This window comes from Danio rerio, chromosome 25 (genome assembly GCF_052040795.2).
Source record: "Danio rerio strain M-AB ecotype USA chromosome 25, GRCz13ab, whole genome shotgun sequence".
In the NCBI taxonomy this organism is placed as follows: Eukaryota; Metazoa; Chordata; class Actinopteri; order Cypriniformes; family Danionidae; genus Danio; species Danio rerio.
Genome location: NC_141045.1, coordinates 38005828 through 38026587, shown reverse-complemented (window position 1 = coordinate 38026587; position 20760 = coordinate 38005828). Strand labels below are relative to the sequence as shown.

Sequence of the window (20760 nt, the reverse complement as noted above, 5' to 3'; positions counted from 1 at the left end):
CACTTTGATGTGGACATGGCTGAATATACAATCCACTCTTCTGGAAGAGGCCTGGACATCAAAGACTCTCTCTCTATTCCCATCACATCTGATCTCTCACCTTCCTGTTCCTTTCTCCTGCGCAACTCTCCTTTCCTCTGCAGTCTCCACACATCACGCTTAGATCAAGGGCGATGCACGAGCAAACTGTTGGACAGATGTGTCAAACATCTCAGCTGGAGAAAGCGCCCAAACAGGAGAGGGGTGGACTGACGATTGTCTGCTGGTGCTTGTGTTGGCTTTGAGCACTTGGAGACCGCAGAGGTTCAAGGGTCAGTGGATGGCTGGGGTTTATTTTATTCAGACATCAGTGAGAGCTTCAGGCCTGCTCTGTGATGTACAAGTGAAGAACCCTGCTGAGGGAAACTTTGATTTAAACCGGCAAAAGTGGTTTGCTGAAGGTGCTCAAACAAGGAAACTTTCTTAAAAAGGAAGTTCAAACACTTCACCTTTCTTTAAAAATAGGCACATCTGCGTAGAGTTTAACAGCTCGATTTAAATATTTCATTAATTCAGTCAATCTTTGTGTCTGGCTTCCAGCACTTCTAGCTTAGCTTAGCATAGATCACTTAATAGGATTAGACCATTAGCATTTCTCTCATAATGACCAAAGAGTTTCAAGAGACCTTTTCTGTTTAAAGCTTGCCTCTTCTGTAGATGCATCAGTTAAAACTAGCCTAGAGCGACATCTGTTATTATAAACTAGCCTAGAGCATTGTCTGCTGTTATAAACTAGCCTAGAGTGCCGTCTGCTGCTAAAAAAAATAGTCAAGAGTGCCATCTGTGGTTATAAACTAGCCTATAGTGCCATCTACTGTTAAAAACTAGCCTAGAGCGCCATCTGCTGTTAAGAATAACCTAGACCGCTATCTGCTGTTATAAACTAGCCTAGAGCGCCATCTGCTGTTATAAACTAGCCTAGAGCACCATCTGCTGTTAAGACTAACCTAGAGCGCCATCTACTGTTAAGACTAACCTAGAGCGCCGTCTGCTGTTAAGACTAACCTAGAGCGCCGTCTGCTGTTAAGACTAACCTACAGCGCCATCTGCTGTTAAGACTAACCTAGAGTGCTGTCTGCTGTTAAGACAAACCTAGAGCGCCATCTGCTGTTAAGACTAACCTAGAGCGCCATCTGCTGTTAAGACTAATCTAGAGCACCGTCTGCTGTTAAGACTAACCTAGAGCGCCATCTGCTGTTAAGACTAACCTAGAGCGCCATCTGCTGCTAAAAATAGCTTAGAGCGCCATCAGCTGTTAAAAACTAGCCTAGAGCACCATCTGTTGTTATAAACTAGCCTAGAGCGTCGTCTGTTGTTAGAAACTAGTCTAGAGCGCCGTTTGTTGTTACAAACTAGTCTAGAGTGCCATCTGTTGTTATAAACTAGTCTAGAGCGCTGTCTGCTGTTGAAACTAGGTTAGTTTTTAACACCAGATGGTGCTCTAGGTTAGAGCGCCATCTGCTGTTAACTAGGCTACAAAGCCCTCTACTATTAAAAACTAGCCTAGAGCGACATCTACTGTTATAAAGTAGCTTAGAGCATCGTCTGCTGTTAAAAACTAACCTAGAGCACCATCTGCTGTTACAAACAAGCCTTCAGGGCCATCTACAGTTAAAAAAATTACCTAGAGAGCGCCTTCTGCTGTTAAAAACTAAGCACTAAATCAATTCAAGAAAGAACAGCGATGTATTTTGGTAAGACCAGAATCTATGGTGAATCGATTTCGCCACAGCTGTGATTATTAATAGATATAAACTCTATATAGTCTAGCTGTATACAGGTAGGTGGTTGTTGGTTCAAAGCCCACACGAGATCCATCAATACATTCACATTCAAATACTAAGACAAAACCAAGTCTCAGTACACTTCAGCACATCCCAACAGGAAAGCAAAGACCATCACAGCCTGTTTAATACAAAAAGACTTTAGTTCAGTGTAGAACTTCACAGATTGTGAGCCAACAGGGCCAGACAGTGTAAAAAATGTACCAGAACTCGATAAACAACAGCTTACTGTAATAAACACAACAGCACTTTTTACACCAAACACCTGAAGATGCTTTCAATAGCTGCGCTTGTGTCCTGACAAGCCGCAAGAGTCCTAAATAATTAACTGCGGGTCATTAAAGGGCTTTAACGCTGGCAATAATCTGTATATCCGCTTTTAGATCGATAGCTTATGACCGCGACAGAGCCTCTGCGAGTCGTGAGGATGTGAAGTGACACTATAAATACACACCACTGTCATTAGGCTTAAAGGGGATACGTGTAATTACTGTGGCAGCGCATGAAATTGCCCAAAATAATGCGATGGATTGTGAATTTACTGGGTTTGGACTATTGGTATGTGTAAGAAATTCCATTACATTGTCATTCAAATCACTTTATATCCAGAGAAGACAGTATGAATAGCTTATTAATAATGCAGATAAGTTTTTAGCCACTGTTACAATCTCTGCAGAGCTCTGCTAAAAGCCCTTTTCAGCCATAAGAAAACTTGTAGAGAAGCAATCAAGTGAGTTACCTCAAGATTTACAGCATTACATTTGGATTTGGTCTTGCATTTATGTCTAGTAGTTACATAATGCTAATCAAAATGGTTCTAGATCTGTTTTTATTTAGACATCAATGTTTTAAAATTACATGAATGAAAAATATATTATTAAATTTCAGAAACAACAGTACTTATAATATTTGATTATGTTTAGAAATTAAATTAAAGGTTAAAAGGATTAATAGAATTAAATAGAAGAGTACAGTACAGTAATATAAGAAATTATGAATAAAATAAAATAACAAGAACTGTAATAATAACCCTGCGTTAACTAGTATTTATATACAGTGGTCAAAAACATAAAATAAATATAATTATTTTTATTATTATTAATATTAATAATAAAAACAACTTAATTCCAGAAACAGAAAAGTAATTTTAACCTTATATTATGTTTAGAAATTAAATTAAAAGCTAAAAGGCAAAATATAAAAACAATAAAATAATATTGAGGGGAAAAAATTAACATTTTTTAGCACAATATTAGTAACAATATAAATTATATATAAAATATAATCAGAACTGTAACAACCCTGCTTTAACTAGCAATTATATATAGTGGTAATAAATATAACAAATAACTTCATAAAATGAAATAATTATCATTTATATTAATAATAAGAACAACAATAAATGTCAAATTAATAAAAATGAATTAATAAATATAAAAATATATATATTTGGGTAAATCATTTCTTGCATTATCTGCAAATAAAGTACTTTTGTTTGTACTTTTCCATGTTTTTATCTAGAAGTTTTATATATTGCTCTAAATTTAAATAAATAAAAAATTCAGAAACAATTTTAGCCTTTTTTTTTAGTTTTATTAAATATTAAAATAATTATGATTTTAAATTTGAATAGGGTAATAACAAACAAATAATGAATTAATAATGAATTTCAATGTCTATATGCGTGTGTATACAGTGTGTATATACATATATATATATATATATATATATATATATATATATATATATATATATATATATAAAATATATATAAAATATATAAATAAAATATATATAAAATATATAAATAAAATATAAATAAAATATATAAATAAAACATATATAAAATATATATAAAATATATAAATAAAATATAAATAAAATATATAAATAAAACATATATAAAATATATAAATAAAATATATATAAATATTTATATATTTATCACACACACACACACAGTATACAAACATACACAACTATACACACACACACACACACACACACACACACACACACACACACACACACACACACGTATATATATATATATATGGTTACTTTTTTTTTCATTATGAAACTAGATTCCTTATATGTAAAGTGTATGTGTAAAATATCTGAGAATACCATGATATTTAACCTCGTGTCGCTCACTGCAGACAGTTTTCTGAATGGGTTTTACTTTCCAAGCTAAAGTGCTGCAGAAGGCCAGCGATCCACAACACTATAGCTAACTGGCATTGCAGCTGTCTTCAGCTCACTCTCTGTAAAAGCACGCCGTAATATCAGTAATGACATTTTATCGAGATGCGCCTGTGTTTACACTGACCTCATCCAGATAACCGTCATCATATCCGTCTGTATTACTTTATCTAATATCACCCAAACACATGTGATCAAAACAGAGTATACAGCAGGGTGTGAATTACAGACGCTGGCCCTCTTTTTATTAAGGCTTGATACCCCCTGAAAGATGTCAAAACAAGATGTATGGGAGCTCAGCCTTTTGAAACTGGGAAAAAAAGTTCACTCTGATCTGTATTTTAAATGATATTGTTAATAATTAAAGTAATAGACAACCATCTGACCGGCCTTAAAACGGTTCATACCACTGTGAATGCATAATCAAGCCAGTCGGTCCATGCGAGAAAGTCTGAAACTGGCAGATCTAGAGCACTGATAGACACAGAGTTCACAAGACGTGGCGATAACCACATTTTCTCATTAAACAGGTGTTTGTTTCAACAAATTGCCTACAAGTTTTGCATAGTGTCCTAAAGTAAGCCGACAGAGCTAATCCGGTTTGATAGTCCCCCCTTGTCACCTTCTCAGTTAGTTTGAGTTCACACTGTTTGTTTTTTCTCCTTCTGAACCCCTGTACGCTTGCGTCATCCAGCTGCTGTTGTGTGTACGGCTGTTGTTACTGTAGGTGACGGACACAAAAGCAAAGCAGCAAAATGGAAAGACCTCCGCACTCCGCACATCATAATTTCTTGCACAGACTGATCGTTTTGCTTCACAAGAGCTCAGTGTGTCATCAGGAGACACGGCTATTGATTTGGACTCGTTTGTTTGCGTTTATTTTTTTATCTAAAGCCTGTCACCATTCACTGCCATTATAAAATTCACCAAACATCACAGATTCAGCTCAAAAACTTCTTTAATGTCCTACTAAAGAAAGTGAGTAAATCATAAGGACATGATCATTTTTGTGTGAACTAACCCTTAAACGTCCCGACAGAACAGTGAAGCTGCTGTCCTCATCATCACGTTTCTTACATCTGCAAAACTGTCTGTTTCTTCTCTGTCTGAGTGAAATCAGATCTGCAGCGCTTCTCCACACACTTAAAGCGAGCGGCGACCCCATTAAACACACTGAAGGAAGATCAATGCAAAGTGTTTTTGACCAGAGAAAGCCGAGTCCAGAGCTACAGTAACTGAGGCTTCATTCTGAGCAACGCAAACAAACTACGTCTAGGAGAGTTACATTACAGCTGACATTATATAATTAATATTAATAATAATAAATAAATACAAAATTAAATCAAATTTTGGAGAATAAAAAAAACAAGTAAAAATTAGCCTTGATATTAATTATAGTTATTACTAAAATGAAAAAAATAATAATAATTAAATAAAATCCAGAATAGTAACATTAATTTTAATCTTATTTCTAAACTTAGTTTCTGAATTTTATTTTATGACCACTATATAACTACAAAGTTTTTTTTTTTTTCTCTTGTAATCATTTACACTTACTGGCCACTTTATTAGGTACTAGTACAGAGTTGGACCCTGTTTTGCCTTCAGAACTGCTTTAATCCTTCATGGCATAGATTCAACAAGCTACTGGAAATATTCCTCAGAGATTTTGCCCCATATTGACATGATAGCATCACGCAGTTGCTGCAGATTTGTCGGCTGCACATCCATGATGCCAATCTCCCGTTCCACCACATCCTAAAGCTGCTCTATTGGATTGAGATCTGGAGACTGTGGAGGCCATTTTAGTACAGTGAACTCATTGTCATGTTTAAGAAACCAGTCTGAAATGATTGGTGCTTTACGACATGGTGTGTTATCCTGCTGGAAGTAGCCATCAGAAGATGAGTACACTGTGGTCAAAGGGATGGACATGGTCTGCAACAATTCTCAGGTAGGCTGTGGTGTTGACACCATGCTCAGTTGGTACTAATGGACCCAAAGTGTGCCAAGAAAATCTCCCCCACACCATTACACCACCACCACCAGCCTGAACCGTTGATACAAGGCAGGATGGAGCCATCCTTCATGCTGTTGAGGCCTAATTCTGACCCGAGCATCCGAATGTGTCAGCAGAAATGGAGACTCAGAGCAGCAACGTTTCTCCAATCTTCTATTGTCCAGTTTTGGTGAGTCTGTGTGAATTGTAGCCTCAGTTTCCTGTTCTTAGCTGACAGGAGCGGCACCCAATGTGCTCTTCTGCTGCTGTAGCCCATCCGCCTCAAGGTTGGACGTGTTGTGTGTTCAGAGACGCTCTTCTGCAGAGCTAGGTTGTAACGAGTGCTTATTTGAGTTACTGTTGCCTTTCTATCAGCTGGAACCAGTCTGGCCATTCTCCTGACATTAACAAGGCACCCACAGAACTGCAGCTCACTAGATATTTCCTTTGTAAACCCGAGAGATGTTTGTGCGTGAAAATCCCAGTAGATCAGCAGTTTCTGAAATACTCAGAGCAACCCATCTGGCACCAGCAACCATGCCATGTTCAAAGTCACTTAAATCTCCTTTCTTCCACATTCTGATGCTCGCTTTAAACTGCAGCAGATCGTCTTGATCATGTCTACATGCCTAAATGCATTGAGTTGCTGCCATGTGATTGGCTGATTAGAAATTTGCGTTAAGCGGTTGGACAGGTGTACCTAATAAAGTGGCCAGTGAGTATATAGTGTCAAAAAAAAAATCATACATGCGCAAAATAAAAGTATAAAAACTATATAATTAAATTAAAACCAGAGTAGTTTTAATCAGATTCTGAAACCTAGTAATTATAGTGGTCATAAAAAAAATTAATAAAAAAAATAAAAACAATAGTTTTAAACCTTTTTCTAAATTTAGCCATTAAAAATAAAATTTGATAAGAAAAAAAAAAAGTGTATAGACGGTAGCAATTATAAAAATATTTAAATAAACAACAACAATAATAATAAAAACTAAATATATCAAATTAAAATCAACTATAGGCTACTGTAACACAATATTAAATAAAGTAAATAAATTGGTAATTAAATAAAATATCAACCAAGTAAACAATGGTAAGTAAATAAAAAACCCAAGTAAATATAATAGTAATTAAATAACAACCACCATGTAAATATAATGGTAATTAAACGAAATGTGATTAAATTTATATTAAATTAAAAGAAAATTTAAATCTAGCATAAGTTTATCAAGCTTTTGTATTTGCTAATTATATATATATATATATATATATATATATATATATATATATATATATATATATATATATATATATATATATATATATATATATATATATATATAGCTATAAACACAGACAGATAGACAGACAGACAGAGAGATAGATAAATAATACAACGAACATTATAATAATAATAATATGAAATGACATAATTAAAGGGATATCCCTAATCAAGATCGATTATTAAAAAAAATATACAGGAATTCCAGTTTCCTCATGGAGAGATCGCAGAGGAGTTTCTGTGCAAGATCATTACTACACTGGCAGCAAATAAAGACTGGAAGCCCATCATTTCTTCACGACAATGACATTAACCCAACACAGGCTATATTTAAAAGCACTGAAAACTTCTCCTGCGCCACAAACATCCACATCATCGCCAACATCCATGAAACAGCGGCGATGGATTCATAAAAACGACACGATATTCCAGTCTGAAATGCGCCAAAGACTTGACGGTGAAGTTGAGCAGATGAGAAACACGCACGCACTCACACACGCACACACACTGACCCTTCTGCTGCTTGAAGGACTGTATGGACCCGGAGTGATGCACCATGATGATTCCCGACAGAGATCCAGGCGTCCAGCAGAAGATGAAGGCAGGAGACATGGGGAAGCGCGGAGCGATGGCGCCGCTGTTTCTCCTCCGCAGCCCCGCTCCGGTCTACCCGCGCGCGCCAACGGCCGGGGCTGTAGTCATGGTGACGGGCACGAAGAGGACGTACCGACACCGTTGAGGATATCGACGCGTTTGAGGCGCGTTTACTCGCGGGACGCGCGTCCTTGCGCTCGTTTTAACTGGACACGCGCACTACACATGCGTCAGAGAGGCTGTTAATTCTCAGCTATGCTCAGCGATTAAAGGCTCAGTCAAATCAAAATTTGCGATGTTTATTTTACTAGCACGCATTCTTATATATTATTTAACCTGTGCAAGTTAAGCTTCTGGGAAAATAAAAGTTTGTTTTGGTAATCTTCAATCAAAGCCTGAGCATCTGCTCTTGGAGTGGCAACCTTCCCTTGAGAATTCAGCCACAATATTCTTAGCCACGCCCTTAACGCCCCGCCCCCTACTTAGTATTCCAGTAAAGTATATCAACAAATGCTGCTTCCAAAGTCTCTTACTTGAGAATGTACTACATTTGAATTTACTTGATGACTAAATCACAACACTAGTATGTTCTACATCAGGGATCACCACACTTGTTCCTGGGGGTCCGGCGTCCTGCAGATTTGAGCTCCAACCCTAATCAAACACACCTGAACAAAGCTATCCAAGGTCTTAGGTATACTTGATACACCCGGGCAGGTGTGTTGAGGCAAGTTGGAGCTAAACCCTGCAGGCCACCGGATATCCAAGAACGAGATTGGTGACCCCTGTTCCATACTGACCTTATTCTTCACGCATACAGTACTTCTCGCATACTGTTTCAAGAGTTCACACTTAGCTGATGCTTCATCAAAGCTTGTTTGGCATGCTGTCCTGGGAGAGAGCCCCGAGCTCAAGGGATCCTCGAGCCCGGGGTTTCCCCCAGTTCGCAGAGCTAGAGAGGAGCCTGAGCTCGATGGATCTCAGAACTCCCCGGCTGCGGTAGCTAAGGAAACACGTGAGAAGGGGGGCTAGACAAGTGCTTGATTGTTATGCATGATGTATATCTATAGACGGTAGGAGGAAACCGGAGAACCCGGGGAAAACCCACGCGGACACGAAGAGAATATACAAACTCCTTACAGAAACGCATACCGGCTAGGCGGAACCAGGGCCGGTAGTGTTCTTGCTGTGGGGCTCACAGTGCTAACCACTGGGCCGCCGTGCCAGCCGATCAATGGTAAAGGAGGAGAATTAAGGAGGAAGGGGGGTTTCTTCTAAACAAAGATAGTGGACTGAAAACTGTGGTTCTTTATAGTAGTTTAGGGCTCATGTAATTGGAAGATAATGATTAGCTAATACGAGACCGGCCGTGATAAATCATAAGCACGTGATCCTCTCGAAATTAGTTTATGAATAAACTTCATTTATTTCTTTTTTTAAATCAGACACTACTCGGCTTAAACACTGTTTTTAATGTACTATGCCATTTCAGATGCAGCCAACAGGAGAGTGCGGGGCACAGAGTAACGCAGAGTGAAATGTAACAGAGTTTTAAGGTATTTGCTCAGGGTTAACTATGGATCAGATCAAAAGAAAGAAATGGAGGATAAAATTGGGGTGACAAGATCATATTTTCCAGACCTGGTAAGAACTCTGAAGTTTGTTAGAGGATGCTGGGCAGCCAGCGAAGAGAGCATTACAGTAATCCAGCCTAGAGGTCATAATAGCATGAGCTTTTCTGCATCTGAGATGGATAGCATACTTAGCGATATTTCTCAGATGGAAGGCGGGAGTTTGTGACGTGAGAGATTTGATTTTCAAAAGTTAAGCTGCTGTCTAATATGACACCCAGACCTTTCACAGTAGAGCTAATACTTGCTTTGTATCCCTCTAACTGCAGGCTGAGTTGTGACATCTGCTGTCTACAGGATTTAGGCTCAATAAGTAATACTTCTGTTTTGTCTGAATTTAAGAGAAGGAAATTGTTGGTCATCCAGTCTTTAACTTCAATACACTCAGTTAGCTTGCACTTTAAAAAATAACTGCAGAGATCTGTTACCACTACATAGTTTAACACATTATTGTAACTTAAAATTCTAAAATGTTGATTAGATTAAAACTTAAGTTGCCAGAATAATTTATTAAGTTTTCAAAACAGGAAAATATTGATAATTACATCAATTTAAAAAGGTAAATATATCTGTCAGTTGCTTTAAAACAATATTTACTTTTAGCAACCCAAAGAAATGAGGTTAATAAGTCACACTAATGGAGTTCTTTTGTATTTAAGTCCACACACTAATGTTATTTGTTATTTTTTACAATGATAATATGGGATAGTACATGTTTTTGTTTTGTATAACAATGAAAACCTGTGGTTTAATACAAATAAAAATCTACCGAAAAACAAAATGTTAAATGTATTTCAGTAAATTTGAAAACAAACTAAAGATTTCGCAATTTCGCCTACTTAATTTGAGCTTCTAAACTTGAAACTGTGCATGTAATTAAGTGCATAACACTGGATTTGTTTTCAATTTTAAAATAAAAAACTAGTTGAAGCAACATTTGAGTACTCAACTTTTAGATTTGAGGTTTTTGCCATGTAAAAAGGCTGATTGAAGAGGAAAATCATTGGCTAACATAACCTTTGTTGTCTGAAGCTCATTTTGTTAGATGTTGTCATAACTTCAATGTATTAATGCAAACTGTTGCCTTAATTTTTTTTGTTTTGTCTAAACAATATTTTTTAGAGTGTGGGCAGTTCCGAAAGAAAATGTATGGCGCAGTGGGTAGTACGATCGCCTCGCAGCAAGGTCGCTGGTTCGAGCCTCTGCTGTGTCAGTTGGCATTTCTGTGTAGAGTTTGCATTTTCTCCCTGTGTCGGTGTGGGTGTGCTCCGTTTTCCCCCACAGTCCAAGCACATGCGCTGTAGGGGAATTGAGTAGCTAAATTGTCCGTAGTGTATGAGTGTCAGAGTGTGTATGGGTGTTTCCCAGTGATGAGTTGCAGCTGGAAGGGCATTTGCCATGTAAAACATGCTGGATAAACTGGCGGTTCATTCCACTGTGGCGACCCCTGATTAATAAATATTATAAATATTATAGGGAATACTGTGAACATTTCTTGATCTGTTAATCATTTTTTAGGAAATATTTAAAGAAGAAAAAATTATAATAAGTGACTCCAACTGTACTTCAGCCTAATTTCTCATTCCCTATGTGCTGTGTATCAGAACTGCAGTGGTTAAAGATGGATGATTGTCAGCCTGGGCTCAGCAGTGCAAAGCTCAGTCCAAAAGACAGCTGCTCTCATTAAAAGTCATTCATTCAAGCCGCTGCTCCCTCAAAGCCCATGAGCGCCGTGAACACAATGAAGCTGTCTGAAACTGACATGTTATTTCAGACCTGGGTTTGGGTTCAGAAGCAAGTGCATGCATGTGTTGGATGCGCAGACAGTGAAAGGCAAACCTTAGAGACGCAGATTTTCTCAATGCAAATGTCTCACATCCAACGCAGGATCGCACTCAGAAAAACAGCCAGACAGCGCTGGGTTAAAAAAAAAAAAAGTGTAAGAAATCAATATCCATTCAGGTTAGTGCTGACACTTCAACCATGAGTGACAAATGACAGAGACATTTGCTGAGACGCGCAAAAACGCAGGCAATCATACGAGATTTCACAGAAATTCAGCTGCGCTTGGATGAAGATGGAGGATTTCGGCCACACAGAGCGCTGATGATTATTTACACTCATATTAATAAACAAGACTCTACAAAAAAGATGGTCCATTAAAGTGTTTTTGCACATAGTAATAGTTCATCATCCTGAAGAATAGGGGCGATATGGCAAAAAATGCAATGTCAATTCATTATTTCCCATATTGAACAATACCGATATACATTCAATTAAGCTCATCTTTATTCCTTTAGCACTTTTACAATGTAGACTGTCAAATAGGGCTGCACGATTCCGGCTAAAATGAAAATCATGATTTAGTTTTTTTACTTAAAATCAAGATCACTATTTTCTCACCATTCTGTACATAGTTATTTATTTAACCCAATGGTTGAGTTTGTTGGGTAATTTTTAACCTTTATTATGTTGTTTATGAATAACTCAACCAGTTGGGTTAAAAATGTGAATTTCCACTAAACAGTTTATACAACTAGAAGATTTAAGTGACACAACAGCTGTATTAATATGCATGTGTAATGTTGTTTTTGCGTAATTAAGATAATTTAAGCTATAGCACAATAATATTGTTGAATTACCACTCTGTGCTGTGTTTTTATATCCGTTTATCATCCAGGAATACCCGTATACCCTCTTGTTTTTCCCGGGATTCTCCTGTATTTTACAGTTCTATCATACTTTAAGTCAACATTGGGATGTGAAAATAAGGGATATGCCCACCATAATGCTGTGTTCACACCAGATGCGAAACGTGCAAATAAAAAAAATAAAATAAAATAAATAAATAAAATTGCGCTATTCGCGCATAAATAGCCGCGTGAACATTTGAGTTTACTCGCTTCATTCGTGCATCAACCCCCGTTTCATTTGCGAGTCAAATTCACTTCAGAACAGATGCGGATTCGCGCTTCTGTCTGCCCGGCGACTCTAGCTTCATTGCTAAAGGGCTGACATGGATTTTATTAAGAAAATAAGTGTTTAGGTGTTTTATGAAGGCTTAAAAACAGTGTCGATACATTTAGGGCTGTGTCTGAGTTCACTAGATCCTTTCAGCGGTGCATCCAGCTCTGTGAGCTCAATTTTTTCCAGAAACTTCTGACCAGCCAAGCCCAGTTTGAAGCACTGTTGTCGTGTCGGATTTCCCCCCGGGACACCAACAATAGGCGTACGTCACAATAACGCCCCCACAAGAGCAAGATCCTGATTGGTTAACGCGGCGAGAATGTCTGCTTAAAGTTCAGATTTGTGAACTCGTGCATTTCGCGCGTTAAGTGCGTCAGACGCGCAAAACGCTCAATTTGTCGCGTCATTAGCGGGGCGCCATTCGCGCATATCGCACCGCAGGATGTCTATTCGCGTGTTTGCATAGACTTAACATGTAAATCACTTGCGCTTGATGCGCGTTCCGCAGCATAAGGTGACTCCCCTTAAAAAAAAAAATCCCCAAATTACTAAATATGTTCTTCTGGAGCCGTTTCATTGTAAATAAATACTTAAACGGTCAGTAAATTTTTATTATTATTATTATTATTATTTACAAAAAAAAAAAGTTTACATTAGCAGCAAATATTAGCAAACAGTTTAATTAAAATTAGCTTATTAAAATTAATAGCTTTTATAATGAAATAGAATCAAGCTATCAAATCTTATCCATTTCTTCACTGTATAACTTACACATTATGATTAAAGAGCAACCAATGAATCTCTCATTTATTTAGATTTTTTTTTTATTAAATTGAATAACAGAGCTGTCACTTTAAAAATGCACACATCTAACATTATAATAAAAGCATTTGATTGCTTTCCTAACTTTTTATGCTCATTTAGGATGAAATTAGTTGTGTTTGAAGAAAAACCCCTCCAAGATCAACATCTTTAGATATTATTATTAATTATGCGTGTATGTCTGTTTAAACACGCACCTAACACCCAGACTTCTGCTCCGCTTCAAATCACGAGAACAAAATCTGTTTGGGAAACAGCGTCTATTTATCACTATGGAGCTTTACGACCTTTAATGAAAAGGAAAATGAATTCTGAGGTTTTTATATTTAAGTGTTTTCATGCCCAAACAAAGCGAAAGCACAGAACAGACTCTCATTTAAGAGCAAGGGGCGGCCCCTGGTGGTTTGGCGGTATGGGTTGCATATAGGGAGCATTGGTTCTTTAATATTTATTTGCCACCCTTCAGAGAAACACTGAAAATACAGGAGAAACAGGAAAATACCTTTACAGGATGATACCAGGATATAACTGAAATACGGGAGAATCCCGTGAAAAATGGGAGGGTTGACAGGTGTGATCCTGCTATCATCCTGTAAAGGTGTTTTCCCGTTTTTCTCCCGTGTTTTCAGTCTTTCTCTGAATGGTGGCAAATCATAAGTCATTGTATAACAGCGGTTTGTTCTAGAGACAATCCAAAACTAATATAGCTTAAGGGGGCTAATAATATTGACTTTAAAATGGGTTTTAAAAATGTTTCTGTCTGAAAAAAACAACACCGGCTCAATCTAAAAACGTATCCCAATATGCATTACTGGATATTGAAAAGCCAAAAACTAAAATAAACAAGTAAATAACGGGGTGAGAACGTGGTAAAATCTGAAAACATCAAAAAATATTTTTCTGGATTGCTTTTGAAAACTAGCGATTGGGTTTAGGGAAGGCAGTAGGCGCTGGTCAACTGGTGCTTTTGAAAACACTATCGGTTGGGTTTAGTAAAGGCGATGGGTAAGGGGGATCAGTCAGTTGGTCAGTCAGTCAGTAAACAAAGACCTCTGGTGGATTTACGAGAGAACAGCAGGCACAAATGGCAAGAGAATTTGTAGATCTGAAAAAGCATACACATCAGCCTCTAGTGGATTCGCAAAAACAAAAAAAAAAGCTCCTGGGACGTATTTGGTGCTCTCCAGAAATGTGTATATGGGTACATTTTCAGAATGAGCCTGGGTTAGAGAAAACACTTTATTTGCTGGCATCCACTTTATAAAAGCATGATTAACACATCACTACTACTGCCGCTCATAATATTTAGGACACCAGGGATTTGAACTACTGATGCGAAGTATCCAAACACGTCTCGTCCCCACAAAATCTGTGAGATGCATACGAGAGGAGTTATGCCTCGAATTATGCAGAGGAGAGATATTCTATTAATGTTTTATGGAGATGGACTAACAGTGTAAATTTCACTCTAGACAGAACAGTTATACAGAGCTGAACAACATAAGGGGTTTGGAAGCTGATATATCAAAACAGAAATCATCTACTGTAGCAACAGCCTTAATAACAGTGTCAACAACCTGTAGTAAATATATTCCCCGGCACTAGAAGCGAATGCACTAACTAGCACTCAAATCATTAGTTTTGAGTTAACGGCACATTAACATGTAGGTTTGTTCTCTAGAGATGGCACAAAATCAATATGAGAATGCAACAGTAAAGGCGACGGCTGCTTTAAAGTGCTTGTGTTCTATGGAGTACAGTTTGTTCTGAAAAAAAGCAAAGGGGAAGTGTTAATTGCCTTATAGAGAGTGCATTAGTGCCTGTCCACTTTTTCAGCAGCGTTGGTTCCAGAAGTAACGTCCCACCCCCCAATAAAACTATATTTGTTATATATATATATATATATATATATATATATATATATATATATATATATATATATATATATATATATATATATATATATATATATATATATATATATATATATATATATATATATATATATATATATATATATATATATATATATACACACACAGTAGAATTATCAACTGATTAACAATTTCCTATAATTAAGCAGATAATCTAGCTACCTTATATGGAAATGCACGATTTATACATTCAGAATAATCATACACATTAAATTAATTAAAATTAGATCGAATTTAAGGACAAATTTGTGTAACAAATTTTTAAATCACCAGTTTTTAAAACGTCCTTTCAGTAACATTAATGGAATGTTTGTTCAGACTTAATTGACAATTACTACGACGACAATTACTACTACTATTATTATTACTAATACTTTGACGCCGAGAACAACTACTACGACGACAATAAATACTACTACTATTATTACTACTATCATGACGACAACTACTACAACTAATCTTACTACGACGATGGTGACCACTTCTAATATTATTACTAAGACAACTACTATTATTAATATGACGACTACTACGATGAGATGACTACTACTACTACTACTACTACTACTACTACTACTTCAACAACAGCAACTACCTCTACTATTATTACCACTACTACGACGACAACAACTACGACGATGACTACAACTACTATTACTACTACAAAAACAACAAGTACTACTACTACTACTATTACTACTACAAAAACAACAACAACTACTACTACTACTACTACTACTACTAGTATTATTATTACTAGTACTAAGATGATGAAGATTACAACTATGATGTCTACTACTATTGTTATTAATTTTATTACTACTACTACGACTATTGCGACTACAACTACTAATAAAAATCATAATCACTATTATAAATAATAGACAGACAAATATTAGACAGTTAACTTATTTTTCCATTTTAGAAATATTTTTAGATAAATGTTCATCTAACACTCTTGAAAAGTCGCAACTTGTTAAATGTTGAGTTAAAATTCCATACTAATGTTCCACTGATGTTTGCTAAATCCTAAAATGGAACGTTCTCTATGCAGAGTTCAGACAGCGGGTTTTAGCGGTGGCCACTCGCTATATTTTGATAATTATTAGTCTTTCTGCATTATCTTAACACTGATTCCAGGTGTGTATACATGTCATATTTTCATTTTCCAGACTTTTCAGCAAGCGGTTCAAACATTGTCAAAAGAAAAAGTAAATGATAGATAAAAACAGACGGTTATCAGAATGAGCCATTTTTGTTTTGCTCTTTCCTAAATGACTGTAATAAATAACAATAAACCAGCGATTCTTACAGGGTGCTGCATGTTTCAGTGGTGTGTGTGTTTAATGCGAGACGTGACAAACGAAAGGCAAGCATGAGACGCTTCATGTGTATTACTGTGCTACTTTGTGTGTGTGTGCAGAAATACTGTGTGTGTGTGTGTGTGTGTGTGTGTGTGTGTGTGTGTGTGTGTGTGTGTGTGATTTGAATGATGGCGGTGTTTCTGAGGATTACAGTGTTGCTCTTGTTTTGATCTCTGGTCAAATGACTTTGCTGCAGTGCCGCATGTCATTGGCTGAGAGCTGATGCTGCCCCCTGCTGTAGAAAAACAACAGCTCATCTGCACCCGCAGTTCATTATTAGGTAGTCCTGTATGTATGTTTGCATGTATGTATGCATGTATGTATGCATGCATGCATGCATGCATGCATGCATGCATGCATGTATGTATGTATGTATGTATGTATGTATGTATGTATACATGGTTAAAGTTAGAATTATTAGCCCCCCCCCCCCCCCCCCCTTTATTTCCCCCCAATTTCTGTTTCATAGAGCAGATTTTTTTAACACATCTCTAATAACTTATCTAATAAATTTTACCTTTGTCATGATGACAGTAAATAATATGTCTAGATATTTTTCAAGACACTTCTATACAGCTTAAAGTGACATTTAAAGGCTTAACTAGGTTAATTAGGCAGGTTGGGGTAATTAGGCAAGTTATTGTATAATGATGGTTTGTTCTGTAGACTATCAAAAAATATATATAGCTTTAAGGGGCTAATAATATTGACCTTAAAAGGTTTTTAAAAAAATTAAAAATAAAAATAAAACAAATAAAACTTTCCCCAGAAGAAAAAAATATTATCAGACATACTTTGAAAATTTCCTGAATCTGTTAAACGTCATTTGGGAAATATTTAAAAAAGGAAATAAAATTCAAAGGGGGGGCTAATAATTCTGACTTCAACTGTATATATACACACACACACACACACACATATAATTTATTCATTTTTCTTTAATTAAATCATGATGTAAAGTGTACATATATATTTATATTAGTGCTGGGCAAAAATTAATCCTGATTAATTACATCTAAAATAAAAGATTGTTTTAACAATGTGCGTGTTTTATTTATATATATATATATATATATATATATATATATATATATATATATATATATATATATATATATATATATATATATATATATATATATATATATATAAAAAAAACATTTTATTATTATTATTTATATTTATAATTTTTTATTATCATTTTTTTATTGTACACTTGAATAAAAAACAAAAACAGATTTGACTGGATGCATTTATAGGCAATGAACGCAAATTATATTTGCTGCCATTTTGTTATGTAATTTAAAAGATTCTTTTAAAAATGCAAATCTGTCTGAAAAAAAAAAAAATCTTTTTCTTTTTAGCCTAGTACTTTTATTAATCAGGGTCACCACAGCAGAATGAACCGCCAACTACTGATTGAACTATTGATTTATTTAATGAGCAAATGAGGCGTTATTTAGTCGCCACAATGGAACGAACAGCCAACTTGTCCAGCATAAGCTTTATGCAGCAGATGCCCTTCCAGCTGCAACCCATCACTGAGGAACATCCATTCACACTCATACACAACAGACAGTTAAGCCTGCCCAATTCATTAAAATGATTTTTTCCTAATGTAAAACAAAAATTAAACTGTTTATTATATACAACTTTTTTTTTTATAAATAAATATGTGGTCAAATGGAGAAACAAATGTTTTATTTTATAATAAACTACTATTATTCATTCATTCTCCTGCATCTTAGTCTCTTTATTCATCAGGGGTTGTCACACATATAAAGATTATGTAAATTATTAGCACACAGTTTATGGTTTAGCCATAGTAAGATATGTAATATAGTTTCTGATAGGGAAATTGTTGTACTTCCTGAAGCGCTTTCCTCCTGCACTTTAACATGATCAATAATCTCTCTCAGACTTCCTGCCATATTGATTATTACAATAGCAAATAAGACTCATAAACGCTCTCCAGGCTGCAGAGAAACACTGATGAACTCAACATATGAGCTGATCGCCACAGACAACCAATCAATCAACAAATCAAATCAGTCAACCAATCAATCAACCAACCAACCAAATCACCCCAAATTGAAAAGGGGGAATAAAGATGTAATGTTTTCTACAAGCAAAATGACTAATTTATAATGATATGTATTTTTGAATAAGGAATATTAATTATAATAAATTAATAATGGTCTTTTCTTTTTCATTCTTTTAAGCCGGTTTCAACATTTTAATCTGCTTTTTTTTTTTCTCGTTTCTTTTATTCTTGTTTATAAAAAGCTCTTTGAATTACCATTGTGAATGAGATGTGCTATATGAATAAACTTGCCTTGCCTTAAAAAAGCCTTTCATAACAGAACGGAAACAATTTGTTGGTTCATATTATTAAAAGAAGGTTGCGAGTTCGAGCCCCAGCTGGGTCAGTTGGCATTTCTGTGTGGAGTTCGCATGTTCTTCCCGTGTTTGCGTGGGTTTCCTCGGGGTGCTCCGGTATCCCCAACGCAATCTCACGGCAATTCGTAACTTTTATTTGTGGCTAATTGGTACGAATATGATCTAATTCAGGGGTGGCAAACTCAATTCCTGGAGGGCCGCAGCCCTCCACAGTTTAGTTCCAACCCTGCTCCAACACACTTACCTGTAGGTTTCAAACAAGCCTGAAGGACTCAATTAGTTTGATCAGGTGTGTTTAATTAGTGTTGGAACTAAACTGTGCAGAGCTGCGGCCCTTTTGGAACTTAGTTCCACGCCTCCTTTTTAAGATCAAACATTATCGTGACTGAACTTGTACGAATTAACCACTAAACTGACCAAACGTAAAGTACTTACATTTCCCCCACAGTCCAAACACAATGCGCTATAGGGCAATTGATTAACTAAATTGGCTGTAGCATGTGTGTGATTGTATGGTTGTTTCCCACTGCTGGATAAGTTGGTGGTTCATTCAGCTGTAGTGACCCCTGATTAATAAAGGGAAAAAGCCGAAAAGAAAATAAATGAATGTATCCATGATACATCCATCTGTTTGTTGATTGTTGATAATTATGTACTAATTTTCTTCCAGAAACATAATCATGACATTAAATCGGAAAACAAGATAATTTATGCATTTGTTTTTATTAGTATAAAGCTGACTCAGTGTTACCTGACATTTGCGTAACTGCATGAAGACATTTTGCACAAGTGTTTGTTAATGGAAAGTTATTTTGAACCTGTTAGTTGAACGTTAGTCTGATGTTTTTAATACGTTCATTCATTTTCTTGTCGGCTTAGGCCCTTTATTAATCCGGGGTCGCCACAGTAGAATGAACCGCCAACTTATGCTGCACATTTTTGCAGCGGATGCCCTTTCAGCTGCAACCCATCTCTGGGAAACATTCACACAAACACTATGGACAATTTAGCCTACCCAACTCACCTGTACCGCATGTCTTTGGACTGTGTGGGAAACCAGAGCACCAGGAGGAAGCCCACACGAATGCAGGGAGAACATGCAAACTCCACACAGAAACGCCAACTGACCCAGCCGAGGCTCGAACTTGCGACCCTCTTGCTGTGAGGCGACAGCACTACCTACTGTGCCACTGCGTCACCGTTTTTAACTCGTTACAAATTGTATTTATTTTTTTGGAAAAATGTATTATTAGTTATAATCATACAATCGTGTTGGAATGTTTTGATCATATAAAAGTAAAGACCCATTTAAAATGAAGACCTACAGCGCATTATTCAGTGGATTTAGGACTTTAAGACCCTGAAGATACCCTGGATTAATAAAAAAAAAAAAAAAAAAACTCTGAAAGCCCAACACTCAACATTAGCAGAACTTCATATAGGTTTGTTTATCGTTTCCATGTCTTCAAGCTAAAAAAAAAAAAATTAAATAAAAATATTAATACATTATGAAAGTTGTTAGTTTTAAATGACGTTGTTGGAGAAAAGGAATTTATTTGTATTACTTTTGTGTTTTATTTATTAGAAAAATGCTTAGACTAACAACAGATTAATCAATCTTTTCTATTGTATTATAGCACATCTTGACCAGACACACTTCCTCTTTTTTTACTGTGCTGCATACTTTAAGTAACATGCTGACAAGTGGAAAAAGCAGAATAAGAATAAGTGTGGGGGCCTTT

The 20760-nt window shown here is 36.2% G+C and overlaps 2 protein-coding genes across 14 annotated transcripts in view; both read right to left on the bottom strand.

Moving 5' to 3' along the window:
• Positions 1–20760, bottom strand: part of ano5a (anoctamin 5a) — an 805725-nt gene that overhangs the window by 609204 nt on the left and 175761 nt on the right. The gene's annotated exons all lie outside the window — the stretch shown is intronic.
• ano3 (anoctamin 3) overlaps positions 1–20760 on the bottom strand; it is a 123269-nt gene that overhangs the window by 84599 nt on the left and 17910 nt on the right. For 6 of the 13 annotated variants that reach the window (XR_015526784.1, XR_015526788.1, XR_015526785.1 and 3 more), the window contains exon 1: positions 7819–8061. The exons of the other annotated variants lie outside the window; for them this stretch is intronic. Coding sequence is in view for 3 of the 6 variants with exons in the window: in XM_087312631.1 (XP_087168757.1) it covers positions 7819–7918 (100 nt within the window). In the remaining 3 variants the exon portion in view is untranslated. Of the gene's footprint in view, positions 1–7818; positions 8062–20760 lie in introns of those variants that run through there. 13 annotated transcript variants of the gene reach the window in all.